Source organism: Mustelus asterias, chromosome 22 (genome assembly GCF_964213995.1).
Source record: "Mustelus asterias chromosome 22, sMusAst1.hap1.1, whole genome shotgun sequence".
NCBI classification, from domain to species: domain Eukaryota; kingdom Metazoa; phylum Chordata; class Chondrichthyes; order Carcharhiniformes; family Triakidae; genus Mustelus; species Mustelus asterias.
The window spans coordinates 57,863,818-57,883,963 of record NC_135822.1 but is presented as its reverse complement, the minus strand read 5'-3'; the positions used below and the strand labels follow the sequence as shown (position 1 = coordinate 57,883,963).

Sequence of the window (20,146 nt, the reverse complement as noted above, 5' to 3'; positions counted from 1 at the left end):
TCTTCAGTACATGTTTGTGACATTTTAACAATCTTTCTGCCTTGACTCCAAGCCTCTAGCACAGAGAGACACCTTGGGGCCTTTGTATGCACATTTTTGAACTGTTTTGAAGGTGACAGGATAACTTGAAAAAACTGTTAAGAAAACATTTTGAGCTTTATTAACAACGGTAGAGTACAAAAGCAAGAATATGATGCTAATATTTTATAAACACTATATAGTCCTCAGTTGGAGTATTGCGTTCAATTTTTAACAAGGATGTCAAAATCTTTCAGAAGATTTTGTAAAATCGTACCAGAGATAAGGGACTTCAGTAATGTTGAGATAAACAAGAAGCTAAGTTTGTTAGCCTTATAACATAGAAGGTCATGTGGAGATTTGATACATATGTCTACAATCATGACCAGTTTGCTTTTGTAAATAAGGCCAAACTGTAACAAGGGAAGAAAGGCCTGTAACTAGAGGACATAGATTTAAGGTGATTGAAAAAGGTGACATGAGTAAGCCATTTTATTACTGGTTGTGGTGACCGTAATGACTTTAATCAGGCTATTGAAGTTGGCCGAGTAGAATACGAACTCCCTGATTAAGGGGGAGCATGCGGTGTCCGAGGGCACTGTTAATGCCTTCCATGTCCGTTGGGCATCGCAGACCCTGGGGTGCATTATTGACCCCTTCAATCACATTTTAATTTGATGTTTTAAGTTTCCTTTCCACTTTGTCTTTTGTTTTGGCCGGTTCCACTCCTTTTGGGAGCTGCCCCTTTTGAGTTGTCCCTAGGTTAATTTGATTTTGTTTATTTGGTTGGACATCAAAAGATGCCCCTGATTAAGGGGCCAATTGACGGGCCGATCAGGGAGACTTTACTTTGTATATAACCAGGAGTGTCAGTTCCTCTGGCACTCCCGAGGGTAGACTGCTGACTGACAGCACTCTGTATACTGCTGTTGGAATTGTAAATAAAGGGATTTTTGTGAAGGGACTTCTGCCTCCGTGAACTTATTACAGTGATGTAGAATGGATTGCCTGAATGTGGTGGAAGCAGATTAAAGGCTAACGTTCAAAAGGGAGCTGGATAAAATGTAAAGGTCAACATTTGTAGGTCTATGGGGGAAAGAGCAGGGGAGTGGGACTAATTGGGAAGCTCGACCAAAGAACTGGCACAAGCACAATAGGCTTCCTGTGTTATATCATTGTATGATTCTTCAACGGCCAGACTTCTCTTGTGTGCTCTTGGTAGCTCAGTGGTAGCACTCCCCTCTCTTGAGTCAGGAGGTTGTGGATTCAACGCACTCCAGCAACTTGAACACGTAACCTAGGCTGACACTGGTGCATCACCCTTTGGAAGTGCCATCTTTTGGATGAGACATTAAACCAAGGCTATGTATGTGTGCCCTACCATAAGAGGTTCCAGGGCACTGCTCAGAAAACAGCAAGCATAGTTCTTTGGGCCAGGAGTTAAATCTGAACCAACAACAATTAAATAGACTCTCTTGTTATTACACATTGCTGCTTGTGTGACTTGGTGTGTGAAAATTGACTGCCTTATTTCCTGCGTTTATAGCAGTGACTCCACTAGTACTTAATCGACAAGAAAGTCTTTTGAGATATTGTGCAAGGTGCTATATAAATGTGGTTCTTTTTCATGATCCCATCATCAATCTGCGTACTCTGCTCACAGTATCGGCATTCTGTCTGGCACTCTGCAATAGGCAGTAATGTGTATAAAGATGGATTGCTATGACTCTTTCAGTTTGTATTTTGCTTCCCTGCTTAGGAGAGAGTACTTGAGTTCCACCAGCTTTTTCTGAAAAAAATACCTGCTGGACATTTTCACCTTTGATCTTGGTGTGCTGGAACAAATTATATGAATGTAGTGCTACAGTGGGTGGCACAGTGGTTAGTACTGCTGCCTCACAGCACCAGGGACCCGGGTTCAATTCCCGGCTTGGGTCATTGCCGGTGCAGAGTTTGCACGTCCTCTCTGTGTTTGCGTGGGTTTCCTCCGGATGCTCCGGTTTCCTCCCATAGTCCAAAGATGTGCGGGTTAAGTGCATTGACCATGCTAAATTTCCCCTTAGTGTCAGGGGGACTAGCTAGGGTAACTGCGTGAGGTCATGGGGATAGGAGCTGAGTGGGATTGTGGTCGGTGCAGATTCGATGGGCTGAATGGCCCTCTTCTGCACTGTAGGATTCTATGAACCCATGATCTAGCTCATTATGGTCGTTCAATCCACATTTTTTTCCAAGTGTGAAAATTGCAGTCTTCAGCTTCTTCTGGCCTAATTGCATTGCATTTGTGTCTTGGAATAATTTGTTCAGTGCTCGCTTTCTAAGTAGGCAATTATTGTATTTGCAATATCGGAATGAAAATGCTGTTAATTCACAACAGCCTCCATTTCCAACACTTTTAGGAAGGAGTCGGTGACAGGATTGCAAAGAAGATTGATGAGTTCCTAGCAACAGGGAAGTTGCAAAAATTGGAAAAGGTACAGTGTGCATTTCTATGGCCTAGAACCCTTCAAGGTTACAATTCACTGAGTTTAATTTTTTGGAGGTGATTGATTGACGGGCTGATTGATGCTTTACATCAAAATAAGAAAGTATATCACCTTTTAAAAGATCACCATTGGCTAAGTAATCTTCTTTCACCACACGTTCTGATACTCCAGGTATCCTGGCCAATATTCATCCCTCACCCAACACCAAAAACAAATTATTTGATCGTTTTCACTTCTCTTGCTTTTCATATAAATTGGTCACCGCATTCCTATGTAACAACAGTGATTGCACTTCCAAGTCCCGGATTAGTTACAGAGCACTTGGGTATGACAAGTGCTATAGAAATACTGTTGTGTCTTCTCTTCCTTACTCCCCATGCTTGGCATTGCTGTTGATTTATCACATATTCTCATCTTTTATTTTAAATCTTGGAAGCTCTGCATTATGGGCCTTCATGCTTCTTACACAATTAAAAAAAATATCTTTTTGTCAGCCAACTGTACTTCATATTATAATTTATGCTTAGAATGCACAAGGTGTAACTACAAGTATGGGAGTATCCCCTTGCAAAGTGGCCTTCGTTCCAGGACACTTTTCTGGATTAAAAGATAATATACACTATGTTCCATTGGAATAACTCTCTTATAATGAATATTCAATTGGTTTATTCGTATAGTAAATCTGTTAAATGAGCATTCATAGTTAATGAATGTTCCTAGTCTGTGAAAATATCATTGTTTGCTAATGGCATTGTGATATACTGTGTCTTTAAGAAATCTACACATATCATGTTTCTTGTAAGGGGTATATTTAGAATTCAGCTCTGTTTTGCAAGGTGCCAATTTGTTTAAGAACTCTTTTAAATTGATCACCATTGGCTAAGTAATCTTCTTTCACCACACGTTCTGATACTCCGGGCATTGATCTGTTAGTACTCATTTTAGATCTGGAGTATTTATTTTAAGCTAAGCTAATGCATTTGTGTTTACTTAGGTTTCCCCTGGGTTCCAGAGTAGTTTTGATTCAGTTGATTGACAGGGACAGAGTCATGTGCTTAGTGGGAGGAGCTAAGCTTGCAGGGAAAACACTGTTTCTCTTTCATTTTTAAAACAAGCAGTTGCTGCCTGGTTCTGAAAGAAGCAAGATGTATCACTGCCTGTGTGGAGTTTGCACATTCTCCTCGTGTCTGCGTGGGTTTCCTCCGGGTGCTCCGGTTTCCTCCCACAGTCCAAAGATGTGCGGGTTAGGTTGAAAAAACCTAAAAAAAATTGCCCTTAGTGTCCTGGGATACGTAGGTTAGAGGGATTGGTGGGTAAATATGTAGGGATGTGGGGTAGGGCCTGGGTGGGATTGTGGTCAGTGCAGACTCGATGGGCCGAATGGCCTCTTTCTGTGCTGTAGGGTTTCTAAGATTCTAAGATCTCTCTCTCTCTCTCCCCAAAAGTGTTTTGAAAGCTCTTGGACTGTTAACTTAAGTATAAGTACATAAGTCTGTGTTTTTCTAACTAATTTTAAAGAGGGGGCTTAAGTCTATAAGAGGAATATTGCTTGAATTGGAGTTCACAGTGAGAATTTAGCAATTAAGGATTGTATCTTGACTAGTTTAAGTATTGTTTAGTTGTTAAAAGTTAAGCTAATTCATATTTGTTGTATTTAAATACAATTTGTTTTAATGAAGGCTTCCCTGTGTGTCAGTAGAATCTCACCTGGAATGAAACATTATATCCTCACAATGCCAAAATAGTAAATTGTTGGGGTCTAGTCTGACTTCATAATATTCCTTGGGGTTTCTGATCTGGTATCCTAACAGCATATAATAAATACCCAGTCAGCTGTCTCACCTGAATTCAGGATTAACTTCCATGTTAGCACTGTGCAGTTCCTAGGGATGTCTTATTCTGTGTCCTTTGTATTGTTACTAAGGATCATAATATTTGATGGGAGAAGGGCTCCCTTGAAGTGATGCATATGGGCATTGAATAAATAATTATTACTTACAAAATAATTATATTTATGAATAGTCAATTATTGATTGCAATGGAAATGAAATTATGCAAAAATGTTCTATTTTAGTTATTTCCCCACAATCAGTTCATAATATGTATTAAAAAAATTAACGATTTTTTTGATCAGAATTAATAGCCCCATTTCCCGCTGCATAGAATTTCACACCGATGCAACATTGCCCAGAGTACAAGGATACTTTCCTATTAACATTTATTCTGTTTGCCATCCTTTTCTTATTGTGTTTCAGTGTTGCCATTATAATATGGAATATTCTGTTCTGTTTCTTTTCCAGATTCGTCAAGATGATACTAGTTCATCTATTAACTTTTTAACAAGAGTGACAGGAATAGGGTAAACACAAAAGACAAGAACTTTTAATGTAGTGGAACTTGCGTTATCTACCAAAATGGAGAGGATCCCCACCCACTGCTCCTGGCTGTATCATGAGTACACTGAATTGAATCTTGTACATATGTCATGGCAGTGCTCTGAGTACAGAGCGATGACAGGATTGGCACAAATAACAAGAAATAATTGTTTTAAGTTTTATTTATTAGTGTCACAAGTCGGCTTACATTAACACTGAAATGAATCTCCTGTGAAAATCCCCAAGTCGCCACACTCCGGCCCCTGTTCGGGTTACACTGCGGGAGAATTTAGCACCTAACCAGCACATCTTTCAGACTGTGGGAGGAAACCGGAGCACCCGGAGGAAACCCATGCAGACAGGGGGCGGGGGGGAAAGAGTGTGCAGACTCCACATAGACAGTGACCCAAGCCGGGAATTGAACCCGGGCCCCTGGCGCTGTGAGGCAGCAGTGCTAACCGCTGTGCCACTGTGCCGCCCCAATTGTACAGCTTTAACAAAACATTAGCAAGTTATCAATTGGAGTAAAGTCTCACAAAGGATCCCCTAATCGGGAATACAGACAATTGGAGTGTGGATAATGAAAGTTCCACTGTTACTGTTTTCTGTAATACTCTGCTTTTTGGGTATCTTGAATGACCACAGGCATATGTAAATCAGATGTTTCTTCTCGGGTCTAGTGTTAGGTAATTTTTTTTTTCCATTATGTGTCGGTAATTTGGGTTGGGAGTTCAGTTTGGAGTTTGCAGATGATACAAAAGTTGACAATGTAGCAAATAGCAAGGAGGATTGCAGCAGACCTCAGGAACATACATGCAGACACATGGCGGAAGCAATTGTAAATGGATAAGTGTGAAAAGTGAGACATTTTGGGTTCAACAACCTGGCAAGACAGTTCTAAATGGTGCTATTTTGAGGAGGCTGCAAGAGCAGAGGGACCTGAGGTACATATTTACAAATCACTGAAGGTGACAGGGCATGATAAGGTGGGAAAGAAAACATGTTGGGATATTTGACTTTATAATCTGAGTGTTGAGGAATGCTGGCTGGTTAGGCCCCAGCTAGAGTACCGTGTGAAATTCTGGGCACCAAATTTCAGGAAGGACAGCCTTGTGGAGAAGGTAAAGATGAGATTGATCAAGTTGCTGCTGGGGATGAGGGAATTCGATTATGTGGAAAGATTGAAGAAGCTGCTATTGTTCTTCTCAGAGCAGAGAAGGTTAAGGGGAGTCCTAATAGAGGTATTCAAAATTACAATGGTTTTGATAGAGCAAGTAGGGACAAGCTGTTTCTCATGGCAATTAGTTCAGTAATAATAGGCCATAGATTTAAAATTGGCAAAGGAACTAGAAGGGGGTTAAGGTTTCTGAGGGTTGTTAAGATCTTAAAGAGACTGTCTGAAATCAAATTCCAGAAGAACTTTTAAAAGCAACTGTGAGAATTAATTTGCACTGTTATGCGGAATAAGCTGGGTGTGGGAACAAATTGGACAGAAAGAGGCAGCATCGGAACGACAGCCTCATTTTGAGATCCTTGAAAGAAAGATCCAGTTGTATGATTCATTCCTGCGGTAATAGGATTCTTCTTGTGTTTTTAGTACTCAGGGAGTCAGAGGCACTGAGAGCGAAAGATACAAAATACTGCAGATGCTCGAAATCTGCAAACTAAAGCAGAAAAAGAAGTGAACACTCAGTGGGTCAGGCAGCAGCTGTGGAGAAACAAGGATCAGTCAACAATGCAGGTCCTAACACCCATCCTGAGGGAAGGGATTTTGTTTGCAGTGATGTGATTTAAAAAAAAAAAATCTTTACGTCTCTTCTACGTAACTTTAACTGGTGGCACCAAGGAGATCTAGAGGAGGTTGTGAAAAGTAGTGGAAAGAAAGAAATGGAAGAAACTTCTGCAGCACACTGAGTTTCATCCGTGTATTTTTATTCAGCTTTATTTCGTCCAGTGTTCCCAGGAAGTATCTGAAAAGATGGGAAACAATCTTGGTACAAACCATAAGACATCGGAGCAGAATTAGGCCACTCAGCCCATCGAGTCTGCTCTGCCACTCAATCATGGCTGATATTTTTCTCATCCCCATTCTCCTGCCTTTTCCCCATAATCCCAATCCCCTTATTAATCAAGAACCTATCTATCTCTGTCTTAAAAACACTCAATGACCTGGCCTCCACAGCCTTCTGCGGCAAAGAGTTCCACGGATTCACTACTCTCTGGCTGAAGAAATTCCTCCTTATCTCTGTTTTAAAGGATCGTCCCTTCAGCCTGAGTTTGTGCCATCCGGTTCTAGTTTTTTCCACTAGTGGAAGCATCCTCTCCACATCCACTCTATCTAGGCCTCGTAGTATCCTATAAGTTTCAATAAGATCCCCCCTCATCCTTCTAAACTCCAATGATTACAGACCCAGAATCCTCAACCATTCCTTGTACAACAAGCTCTTCATTCCAGGGATCATTCTTGTGAACTTCCTCTGGACCCCTTCCGAGGCAGGCACATCCTTCCTTAGATACGGGGCCCAAAACTGCTCACAATATTCCAGATGGGGTCTGACCAGAGTCTTAGACAGCCTCACAAGTACATCCATGCCTTTTGTTATCTGTTGATATTCATCCTGTTCCTTTTAAAAATAGCTGCTTGTAAGTATACATTGCCCTGAAGGTGGGAAAAAGTCATCCCACAGCACTTCACAGAAGTGTATTCAGACAACATTGAGACTGAACCAAACATCATGAGCGAGGCGAATAACAGCTTGGTGAAAGAGCTGGGTTTGAAGGGTGGTTTTAAAGAGAACAAGGTTTAGGGAGGGAATTTCAGAATGTAGAGCATCGACGGCTGAAGGGCTAACAGTGGCGTTGTGTATGATGTACAAGAGGCCAGAGTTGGGAGGACCACGTGGGTTTAGAAGGCCGTATGCTGGAAGAGGTTATGGAGAAAAGCAAAGCCCTGGAGGGATCGAAACACCAGAATGAAAACTTTAAATTTGAGATATTGAGGGATTGGAGAAGAGTCTCAGATGTATTTATGTTTACGAAGCTTACAATTGAAGGGTCCTATGGAAAGAGGTTTATTGTCATGGTTCTCACGAATGTTTTGGAAGTATTGGTCTGTAAAGGGAAGGTAGAGTCATTTCCTGCATTTTAGACATACTTTGCCTCCGAAAACTGTCCTGACATATGCTTCCATTCTACAGACCTGCGGCAGCAAGGAAATTTGTGGAGGAGGGAATCAAAACCTTGGATGGTACGTTTCGTGAGGCCTGTATATCTTTTCTGTCAAAATAATAAACATTTTGAATTTAGTAAAATTATCCATAAAGCCAGCTGCCCTATAAACTGACATACATTTGAAAATATTCCTTTTGATTCTTTACCATGCACAATATGCCATCCAAAGTACAGGGTATATGCTTTGCTTAATATAATCATAGAATCCCTACAGTGCAGAAGGAGGCCAATCGGCCTATTGAGTCTGCACCAAATCTCTGACTGAGCAGCTCACCCATCTTACCTAGCCCCATGACCCTACACATTTATCCTGCTGATCCACCTAACCTACACACCTTTGGACACTAAGGGGCAATTTGGCAGATCGAATCAATCTAACCTACACATCTTTGACTGCGGGAGGAAACCGGAGCACCCGGAGGGAACCCACGCAGGCACGAGGAGAACTTGCAAGCTCCACACAGACAGTCACCCAAGGCCGGAATTGAAGCCAGATCCCTGGCGCTGTGCTAACCACTGTGCCCCCTCGAGTGTTCTGTTGAATGATGGTTAAGGTATCTTAGGTTGTTTGTGGAAAATGCACAGCTATTATGTGTGTCTAAGGTGCTAAACAAACTGATGCTTATGTATCCACCTCTTGTGCTGGTATGTTGTTAAAATATAAATGCTGTTCGCTGTATGCAGTAATACATAGTGGAATAAGCTACTCGCCAGGGAGCATTTGTTTTATAACCCATTTTCACTCTTCCCTCTCTCCTCTTGACATTTAAACATGCAGTATGGAAACAGATTAAGCTTGCAAACCTTCTCAAGTGGCCACTCTTAATTAATGAGGTAGAATAATATGTTTTGCTACACTATTTAATTAAAAGAATCATAGTATTGTAGTGTAACACAGCCCATAATGTCTGTCAGCTTTTCTGTAGAGCTAAGCAATTAATCTCATTCCTCCACTCATCCCCAAAACTCTTTGTTTTCCCCCTTCAAGTATTTATTGGATTCTGAATTTGAATGTTACTATTAAAATTGCTTTAATGATCGTTTAAGACAGTGCATTGAAGATCCTCCGTCACAGGAAGCAGCATGTTATTCTTTACTCTATTAAAACTGTTTATGATTTTGAACATTTCTATGGAATCTCCTTTGGTCTAAGGAGAATTATCCCAGTTTCTTCAGTCCCTGCACATTCTTGATGTCCCTTACTGTGATACCATTCTAGTAATCTCTTCTTCATCCTCTCCAAGGCCTTGACATTCCTCCTAAATTATGATGCGCAGGATTGAACACAATATTCTAACTGCGATGAAGCCAGTGTTTTATAAAAAGATTAGCATAGCTTCATTACTTTTGTACTCTATTCCTATATTTATAAAACCCAGGATGGTGGTTTTTAACCATTTAACATCTGCCACCTTGAAAAAATTGTGAATATAAAGGATGTCTTTGTGCCTGCATTCCCTTTAAAATTATACCATGTAGTTCATATTACCTCCTTATTCATCCTTCCAAAATCTCTCACTTCATAGGAGAGACAGTGGCATATCGTGATAGTGTCACTGGACTGGTGATCTAGTGGCCCAGCTAATGCCCTGGGGCTTGCACTCCGATCCCACCATGGAATTTAAATTAAATTAATGAACAGAAAAAATATGGAATCAAAGCTCGTCTCAGTAATGGTGACCATGACAACTATCTGATTGGCTTAAAAACCCTTCTGGTTCACTGATATCCTTTAGGGAAGGAAATCTGTTCTCCTTAACTAGCCTGGCCTACAGGTGACCCGTAATGAAATGACCTTAAAGCCACTCGGTTCAAGGGAAATTGGAGGTGGGGGCTGTAACTGCTGACCTTGCCAGAGACACCCACATCCCATGAAAGAATAAAAAATAATTTCTCTCCATTAAATTTCACCTGCCATTTGTCTTTTCGTTTTACCCATCTGTGTACCTCCTCAAAAGATATGTTACTACCTTCCTCACTCTTTGCTATATTTCTGAATTTTGTACCATCTACCAACTTGTGCCCTTTATACCAAGTGCAGGTTAATATATATCACTAAAAGCAGGAACTCAGATATCTCCTTGGTACCCCTCACCCTCCACTCTTGCCTAGATTGCCAAGAGATAGCATCAGTACTGTTTTTCCGGGTAACAATAAAACTGTCTCAGGATAGACTTGTGATTAAACTGTGAATATATTGGCTTTGATGGCTGAGTTAGACTATAACTTTACTGACCTAACTCTTGGCAATTAAGTTTTTTTCTATGTTTTCAAGTGTAAATAAAAATGATTTGAAATTTAATGTTTTAATTTTTTAGATCTGAGAGAAAATGAACACATTCTAAATTATCATCAACGGATTGGCTTGAAGTAAGTTGTGGCGGAGCTGATTTTTCAATGTGATATAGTCACTGGGCAGAAGTTTGTAAAAGTCATTTAGGGTAGGTTTTAGTGGGATGAAAAACTGCCTTGTGGATACGTTCTTGTTTTGCATTGTATCTTGGGATGTTTCCAGATGTAATATTAAAAAATAGACACAACTTTGGACAAATTAACTCCTTCAAAATGCTCACCACTTCATGTGACAGCAATTTGAAACTTCTCGGGTTGGATTATACCTTTAAAACATTTGGAAGTTTTCAGTGAGACAGGTCGTTTGGCCTCTTTGAGCTTATTCCTTGCATAGTCCATCAGGGATTCTGTACCATCCACTTGGCAATTCCTGAGGCAGAAGACATTGGATTATAATAGCTAAGTTGGCGTGCTCATACATTTATTTGAAACATATTTTCTGGTGTTATCATTGAACCATGCAGAAAAATAGTTTGCAATGTAAATGTTTCTAACTAACATTTGTAACTAACTGCTATCATTTAAATTGCTTAGTATATTACAACCATATACAAGAATCAGCAGGATATAATTGCACCCTCGTGTTGCCAATCTTAACTCATTGGCGATGTTGCCATTCAGAGTCCATGCACACTAATGGTGTTGTGAATAAGTTAAAGTAAAGTCGAGGGGGTGCGATCTTACCAAAAAAGGTCTAAGTGCCGAATGAGGGTGAAAATGGGAGAGAATCGACCCCATTTTTTGGGTGAGCTCCCACACGCAATCGTACGGTACTTAGCGCAAAAAAAGAGGCAACGTGTGCTTCATGCCAGTAGGGAGAGTGGGCGGAGTCTATTCCCATCGGGAAGCTGGCTGCTGACTGCAAGGGGCGCTATTGCGCATGCCCCTTGATCTCTCAATATAGAAGCGTACACAGTGCACTGAGAGATCTGTCACTCTTTCCCCACCGTCCCCATCGCTGGCCTCCCTCGCCCATCGCTGGCCTCCCTCGCCCATCGCTGGCCTCCCTCGCCCATCGCTGGCCTCCCTCGCCCATCGCTGGCCTCCCTCGCCCATCGCTGGCCTCCCTCGCCCATCGCTGGCCTCCCTCGCCCATCGCTGGCCTCCCTCGCCCATCGCTGGCCTCCCTCGCCCATCGCTGGCCTCCCTCGCCCATCGCTGGCCTCCCTCGCCCATCGCTGGCCTCCCTCGCCCATCGCTGGCCTCCCTCGCCCATCGCTGGCCTCCCTCGCCCATCGCTGGCCTCCCTCGCCCATCGCTGGCCTCCCTCGCCCATCGCTGGCCTCCCTCGCCCATCGCTGGCCTCCCTCGCCCATCGCTGGCCTCCCTCGCCCATCGCTGGCCTCCCTCGCCCATCGCTGGCCTCCCTCGCCCATCGCTGGCCTCCCTCGCCCATCGCTGGCCTCCCTCGCCCATCGCTGGCCTCCCTCGCCCATCGCTGGCCTCCCTCGCCCATCGCTGGCCTCCCTCGCCCATCGCTGGCCTCCCTCGCCCATCGCTGGCCTCCCTCGCCCATCGCTGGCCTCCCTCGCCCATCGCTGGCCTCCCTCGCCCATCGCTGGCCTCCCTCGCCCATCGCTGGCCTCCCTCGCCCATCGCTGGCCTCCCTCGCCCATCGCTGGCCTCCCCAGATGATTACCGCCCTGATACCACCCCTCTCTCCCACCAACGAGGCCAGCAAGGCAATCAGGACAGGTCCCTAATTCCATCCTGGGCTCACTAATAATATTTAATTAAGAATTTAAATATTGCATGAACCCAGTTTTTCACCTCTCTCGTGATCTTGCCAGCTCGCCACACCGATCGACCAACAGGTAAGATGGCCCCCAAAATGTCACTTAAATCTGGAAAAAAAGCAATATGGGGGGGTGGGTGGGAGCTTTCGGCTGAGGAATTAGTCTATAGATTCTTGCAGTAATGAGAGCTCTCTCAAATTTCTGTCAAATGACTGATCTCCACAGGTACTTTGAAGATTTTGAAAAGCGAATTCCTCGATGTGAAATGGTGAAAATGCAGGTAAGGCAAAGGCAGCTCAGTTTGCCTATAACTGGGTAGAGTCTTGACATTTGTTAAGTTTGCACAATTGAGAAACTTCACTTAATAGATTGTGACTACTGACTTTGAATCCTAATGCACAGATAGTACTTTTAAAAAAAAGTAAAAGTTTATTTATTAGTCACAAGTAGGCTTACATTTACACTGCAATAAAGTTACTGTGAAAATCCCCTACTCACTACACTCCTGCGCCTGTTCGGGCACACTGAGGGAGAATTTGGCATGGCCAATGCACCTAACCAGCACGTCTTTCAGACTGTGGGAGGAAACCGGAGCACCCGGAGGAAACCCACGCAGACACGGGGAGAATGTGCAAACTCCACACAGACAGTGACCCAAGCCGGGAATCAAATCCGGGTCCCTGGCGCTGTTAGGCAGCAGCGCTAACCACTGTGCCACTATGCCGCCCTTTACTTGTGTGTGTAAGCAGACGTGCTTGCAGCTTCATGCTGAACACAACCTGCACGGTTGTTAGATGGTTGTTCCTTTCCTGCTTCAATCTTTCACAAAGCTGCTGACAAAAATTAGTATTTGCAGAGTCATAAAATCATCAAATAGTACAACATAGAAAGATACCATTCAGCCCATTGAGTCTGTGCTTGCTCTTTTGAAGGGCAATCCACTTCATTCCACACCTTTCTGCCTATATTACAAGAGTGACTACATTTTAAATATAGTTAATGAACTGTGGAGCACCTTGGGGCATTCTGAAGGGAGCTGTATCAATGAAAGTCTTTCATTGCTTCCTTCCATGCTTCCTATCTTCTCATCTTCCCTCCTTACATTTTTTTCTCCCTTCTTCTACTGTTCATCAATTATGCTCATCCAATTATCTTCTGACAGTTAGTGTTGAATCTGTTTCCAACACCGTATCAAGTAGTGCATTTCAAATTCCAACCAAACCTAATGTTGAACCAATGTTTTTCCTCATGTTGCCTTTGGTTCTTTTGCAAAGCACCTTAAATCTATGCTCTCTAGTTGTCTACTTCTTGGCCTTTATTTACTCTTATCTAAACATGATTTTGAGCACCTATATCAAATCTCCTTTGATGTAGGAGTAGAACTCCAACTTATCCAGTCTAGTTACGTAAATGGAATCCTTCATCCACTGAACCATTCTAGTAAATCGCTCCTGCACCCCTCCAGAGCTGTCATATACTTCCTAAAGTGTGGTGTCTAGAATTGGGGACATGACTCCAGCCGGGGGCAACCTCGTGTTCTGCACAAGTTTAGCACAGCTCCCTGACAGTTGCACCGTGCCGCTATTTATAAAGGCCAGCTCCTATGCACTTTGTTAACTGTTTTGTTAGCCAGTCCTGGAACCTTTAAAGATGGTGCACAAACATCCCCAAGTCTCTCTGTTCTTGCACCTCCTTTAGGATGCTCCTTAGAACCTATCTCTTGGACCAGGTCTACCCTAATATTTCCTTGTGTCACATCTTGCTTGATAATGTTCCTATGATTTGGGCATTTGCTATGTTTTGCTATATAAATGCAAATAGTTAGTGTTACAATAGTGATCATTTGTTTAAAGATGTGTACATTATATTAAACACAAATTGCAATTAAGTAGTGGCATGGAATACAATGTCAAAAATGTGAGGTTATCCACTCTGGTAAGAGGAACAGGCGTGCAAAATCTTTCTTAAATGGTAAGAGATTAGAAAGTGTAGATGTACAAATGATCTGGGTGTCCTCGAGTGACTCACTGAAGGCTAGCATGCAGGTGCAGCAAGCAATGAAGAAGGCTTGAATGTTGGTCTTTCTCGGCAGAGGGTTTGAGTGGAGGAGTAGTGAAGTCTTGCTTCAGTTGTATACAACCGTGGTTAGACCGCATCCAGAGTAGTGTGTGCAGTTTTGGTCCCCTTACCTTAGGAAGAATATTACTGCCATAGAGGGAGTGCAATAAAGGTTCATCAGAATTGGTCTTGGGATGGTGGGACTGTCCTGTGAAGAGAGATTGGGGAAACTGGGCCTGTATTCTCTAAAAGTTGTGAAGAATGAGAGGTAATCTCATTGAAAGCTGCTTATTTGGATTGATAGGATAGATTTGGGTTGGGTGTTTCCCTGCATTGAAGAGTCTAGAACCAGGAGACACAGTTTCAAAATAAAGGAGAAGCTACTTCAAGCCGAAATGAGGAGCATTTTTGTTTATTCAGAGGCTTGTGAATCATTGGAATTCTCTACCCCAGAAGGCTTTGGAATCTCAGTCATTGAATATGTTTAGAGTAGAGGTTGTCAGATTTCTAAATGCCAGTAACGGAAAGGGATATTAGTGTGGGAAAACGACATTGAACTGAATGATCAGCGATGATCATATTGAATGGCAGAGCAGCGTGATGGGCTGAATGGCTCACTCACACTTGTGGTTGTTTTGCTTTTGGGTCCAACTTTGTGCAGCTTGTCTATTTTTTAAACGGATGTATGCAGTATTGCGCAATAAACTATTAACCGTGGTAATTTAAAATGAAACACAGACCACAAATTGATTTATTCTAATAGTTGCACCAAACAGCAGCTTGAGAATTGCCTTTGATAATGAGCACACTGTAATGTGGTAGCATTTTGCAGATTCCTGAAGTGAAACATTTTCAGATTTAACAGTAGTGTAGGCATTGTGATTGCCGTAATTATCTTGATTTGCATTTGGACCCAAATTGAAAATCATTAATGCATTGAAAAATGAAGAGTCTTTGCTGACCACTCATTAAATCTGAAAGTGAATCTGAGCTACTTTAATCACCACAAATTTCTCTCCACACCAGTGGAAGAATAGCACATCACCCTAATGTGATATGCTTCAAAGTGTTCTCCACACATAGGTTAAGTTTGGAAGGACACAATCCAAAAATGTTAGGTGCTCTTCATATATTAACTGGATGTGTTATGACAATGTCACAAATCAACTGTTCCACTTTACTGAAAGGCCTGTTATATTTGGTATCCATTCCCTGCTTTCCCTTACTGGTACTGGTGAGATTGGGAATTTACTGCTGGGAACTGTGAATTGTAGCAGAATTGCACCCTGAGGCAAGAGCATGTTGGCCGGAGCAGCTCTTAACCATGCACTCCGCCTCTTCCTCTTGCAAATTGTAATTATTTTTTGCTTACCTTGACTCTTTAGGCCATAATTCTGCGGGAAATGGAGAAACTGGATTCAAACTTTGTCGCCATCATTTGTGGCAGCTTCAGGCGAGGTTGGTGCATGTTTTGATTGACTTTAGTCATTTAACTGGCAACTCTTTTGGATGGGTAATTGGAAGTGCCACTTGGAATGTACTGTAAAATTAATTAAATGTAAGACAGGTTGAAATGTAGGGTTTGTAATATGGAAGTCCCGAACATTTAGAGGGAGGGGGCACGGTGGCGCAGTGGTTAGCACTGCTGCCTCACAGCGCCCGGGACCTGGGTTTGATTCCAGCATTGGATGACTGTGTGGGGTTTGCTCCGGGTGCTCTGGTTTCCTCCCACAGTCCAAAGATGTGCAGGTTAGGTGGATTGGTCATGGTAAGTGCTCAGGGTGAAGTGGAGGTGAGGTCCTGGGTAAGATACTCTTTCAGAGAGTTGGTGCAGACTCAATGGGTTGAATGGCCGCCTCCTCCTTAGGCGTTCTATGATTCTATTCTATAAAAGCAATGGCTCAAAGATATATTAAATTTTGCCTGTGACTTTGCTGAGGAATGCCCGGCAGCGATGTCCTGAGGATGAGATAATTGGCCTCCAACAAACACAATCATCATCCTTTGTGCCAGCTATAATTCTGGTCAGTGAAGAGTTTTTCTCCTGACCCCAGTAATTCTGGTTTTAATTGGACTTCTTGATGCCACACTTAATAAAATGCCGCCTTTCTGCTCAGTCACTTTCACCTCACCACCGGAATTCAACTCTCTTCTCCATGTTTGGACCAAGACTCTAATGAGGTCTGGAGACAAATGGTCATGGAACCTAAACTGATTGCCAGTTAACAGCTTATTAGTAAGTGACACTTGATAGTACTGCCGATGATATCTTCCATCACTTTGCTAATGATTGAGAGTTGGTTGCAGGATATTAATTGGCGGGATTGGATTTATCCTGCTTTTTGTGAACCGGACGTACCTGGGCAATTTTCCACATTGTCAGATAGATATGGTATTGTAGCTGTGCAGGAACAGCTTAGCTAGAAGCATGGCTGGTTCTAGAGCACATATTTTCTGCATTACAGCCGTGGTGTTGTTAGGGTCCATAGGCTTTGTCATGTTCAATGCATTCTGCTGTTTCTTGATATGAGCTGGTATAACTCAAATTAGCTGATGACTGACATTGAAGGTGATTGCAAACAATTCAGCCTCGCCTTTCGCAGTCACATGCTGGGTTCTGCTGTAATTGAGGTTGGGGATGGATGTGGTATAAACAATAGTCAATATTCAAGCTTTAAATGTAGGTGATTCCTGGCCTTTGGTTGGGGGTGTTTGGTTCACCTGTGCAGCAAAGAGAATCATTTCATTGTGAGCAACATTTGTACAAATATTATCCACCAAAACTTTGGGGTGGGGGAGAGGGAGTTGATGTGCATTTTCACCATCACCAGCTAATCTTTACCTGTTTGCCATTTCTGTGTTTCATAGCCTGTTGAAAGCAGCGTCTGCAGTGCAGATCGGAAGGAGTCCCCTTCATTAATTTTCCCTTCATGTCTCTAGGTGCTGAGTCGAGTGGGGACATGGATATTCTTTTGACTCACCCAGACTTCACTTCAGAATCATTAAAAAGGGTGAGTTCTGATTCACTGAAATGCCCTTTCACAACAGCCATGATTTTGTGTGTTCACCGGTGTGCATGTAGCTTCGAATTGGCCAGCTGGCTTTGAAACCTTGAGCATCATTCGCCTTTTAACTGTGCAGCAATCTGACTTCTTTGATATCTTCCCTCACACGTGGAGCAATGTGCATCCACAGGTTGGTGTGGAGCATACACACCAGCATGGGCCAGTTGGGCTGAATGGCCTCTTTTTGTGCTGCAAATTCAATGCCTATTTGCATCTTGTTTATATATCCCTGTAAAACTGAGAATCGTTTGTAAGCTTGAATCAATGCATTGTATGCTATCATGTGACATACTCACTTAGGATCACACGGTGAAATCTTGCTGGTGTTTGTGCTGGCAGGATCTTGTGGTCCTGCCGATGGTGCACCTCCGCCGTGGGTTTCCCGGCAGCGAGGGGAGCATTCAACATTTGATTTGATTGATTTCTTATCATCACATGTATTAACATACAGGGAAAAGTATTGTTTGATTTATTATTGTCACATGTATTAGCATACAGTGAAAAGTATTGTTTCTTGCGCGCTATACAGACAAATCACACCGTACATAGAGAAGGAAAGGAGAGAGTGCAGGATGTAGTGTTACAGTCATAGCTAGGGTGTAGAGAAAGATCAGCTTAATACAAAGATCCATTCAAAAGTCTGACAGCAGCAGGAAAGAAGCTGTTCTTGAGTCGGTCGGTACGTGTCCTCAGACTTTTGAATCTTTTTCCCGACGGAAGAAGGTGGAAGAGAGAATGCCCGGGGTGTGTGGGGTCCTTGATTATGTCGGCTGGTTTTCCGAGGCAGCGGGAAGTGTAGATGGAGTCAAGGATGGGAGGCCCGTTGACAACACCTGCCGCCAGCAAGCAGCGCACCGCCTCCCGCCACCGCGAAATGCACCATGGAGGGGAAGAAAAATCCTGCCCATTACAAACTTGCAGCACAGAAGGAGGCCATTCGGCCCATTGTGCTTTTGCTTGCTGTTTGAAAAACCAGTCATGCTCAATCCCACTCCCCAGCTTTTGATTTTATCACACTTGCACAAGGGAATAAACTTTCTCTATCTACTTTATCAAAACCTCATCATCTTGAAATCACTGTTGGTCACTGCTGAAGCTTCTCTGTTCAACTGCTGAGGCTTAAACAATGATTAATAAAGTATATTAGCTTTTGTATTCAATTATTTATTTATAAACCCAAGTAAAGAAGATACTTTTTTCATCCCCTTAATTATTCGGTGGCACAGTGGTTCGCATTGCTGCCTCACAGCGCCAGGGACCCGGGTTCAATTCCCGGCTTGGGTCACTGTCTGTGTGGAGTTTGCACGTTCTCCCCGTGTCTGAGTGGGTTTCCTCCCACAGTCCAAAAGACGTGCTGATTAGGTGCATTGGCCATGCAAAATTCTCCCTCCGTGTACCCGAACAGGCACCGGAGTCTGGCGACTAGGGATTCTCACAGTAACTTCATTGTTCATTGAGGGACGAAAGGAACCAAAGCAGTATGTTAGAGGACCAACATTCTTCCACACAGTGCAGCAGCTAATGACTTGCAGTGCAATGCGAATGTGCCAAATGGCGGACATGGGAGCAAACAGGTCAAGTATTACAGGGCTACTGTGCTCTGTTGCCCCTGCCAAATAAGATGAGGCTGGGAGGAGCTCCATGAAAGTGGAAAGCTTGCAAAGATCAAGAGGGCAAAAGGAAGGGTGTGTGGAAAGTAACCCTTTTCATTTGTCATTTTATGCTTAGCTGGAGAATGGAAAATTAAAATCACTATAAATCTTTTGTCTGGAAATGTTTACCTACAAGTTTACCATTTTTTTAAAATTAAAAGATGTTTATTATGAAAGTTGGAGCAGCATTTTAAGGGAGAATGTTTTAGCAACCGAGGTCTCAGACTAACTGATTCTGACCATTAAAGCAAATCGTGCTGACCAGATTTTCATAAAAGCATGGAAGCCTTTTAGTTCAAGGGAATTTTTCTTTTCAATTCAGGAATCAAAGTAAAGGGCCAAGATCCGTGGTGCAGGAAACCAGCAAGGTCAGAGAGTAGGCCAGGAAAGGAGGTAAATCAAGATTTAGTCATTCAGATGACTCCCAGCTTGGGTTTAAAAGCCTGAAGATTGTTGGAAGAAAGGAAGACTGAGGGAGGTAAAAGAGATTTTATGGTCCAGAAAAGAATCATTTACAGTGGGACATAATTCCACTTTAACACAGCGCAAATATAGGGCACAGGAGAAAATGTAGCACTGATAGATTTGGAGCTTCAGAAGAACAAAATTGGAAAGTTGAGAAGCTATGGCTTGTTTGCGCTGCTTTTCAGCTGGTGGCTATGAGGTTGTCAGATGCAGGATGAGATGCCTGCTTAATTCCTAATACTTTCTCCCTTGCTCTATGGGAAGAGCATTGGCAGACGACCATTTGATGTCCCGGATGAGCGTTGGATCTCTTCTTTCCTAGTGGCCACGGATTGTCATCTGTGGGTCAACAGATGACAATAAGGACTAAGAACCTAGAGTGACGGGAGTTAATTTGCTGCTGCTGTAGCCACGGTGTGTTTCTTGTCTGTATGGTTGAGTTACAGGCTGTGTCTACCGCCTGAGCCACTGGAAAGAAATTTAGGAGTTTTCAACTCTTTACTGTCTTCCATTTAAGTGGTAAAGCAGCAATGATACATCAGCGATTAGAATGGTGGGGTGAGCAGAATAGCATTGTGGTTTCATAGAATAATTGCTCTATTTTGAGATGATAAACTTTTCAATGAGCAAATGACTGTGAATTAGTGACATGAAGTCAGATTAAGCATTAAACATGGGCATGTACGAAATGAGCTTATCTCAGGAAAAATT

General features: G+C 42.8%; 1 protein-coding gene across 1 annotated transcript in view; it reads left to right on the top strand.

Moving 5' to 3' along the window:
• polb (polymerase (DNA directed), beta) overlaps positions 1-20,146 on the top strand; it is a 112,142-nt gene that overhangs the window by 16,317 nt on the left and 75,679 nt on the right. Inside the window, exons 4-10 of the mRNA XM_078239319.1 lie at positions 2,415-2,489; positions 4,802-4,860; positions 8,074-8,123; positions 10,426-10,477; positions 12,421-12,475; positions 15,639-15,711; positions 17,194-17,264. Of these exons, the coding sequence (XP_078095445.1) occupies positions 2,415-2,489; positions 4,802-4,860; positions 8,074-8,123; positions 10,426-10,477; positions 12,421-12,475; positions 15,639-15,711; positions 17,194-17,264 (435 nt within the window). The remainder of the gene's footprint in view (positions 1-2,414; positions 2,490-4,801; positions 4,861-8,073; positions 8,124-10,425; positions 10,478-12,420; positions 12,476-15,638; positions 15,712-17,193; positions 17,265-20,146) is intronic.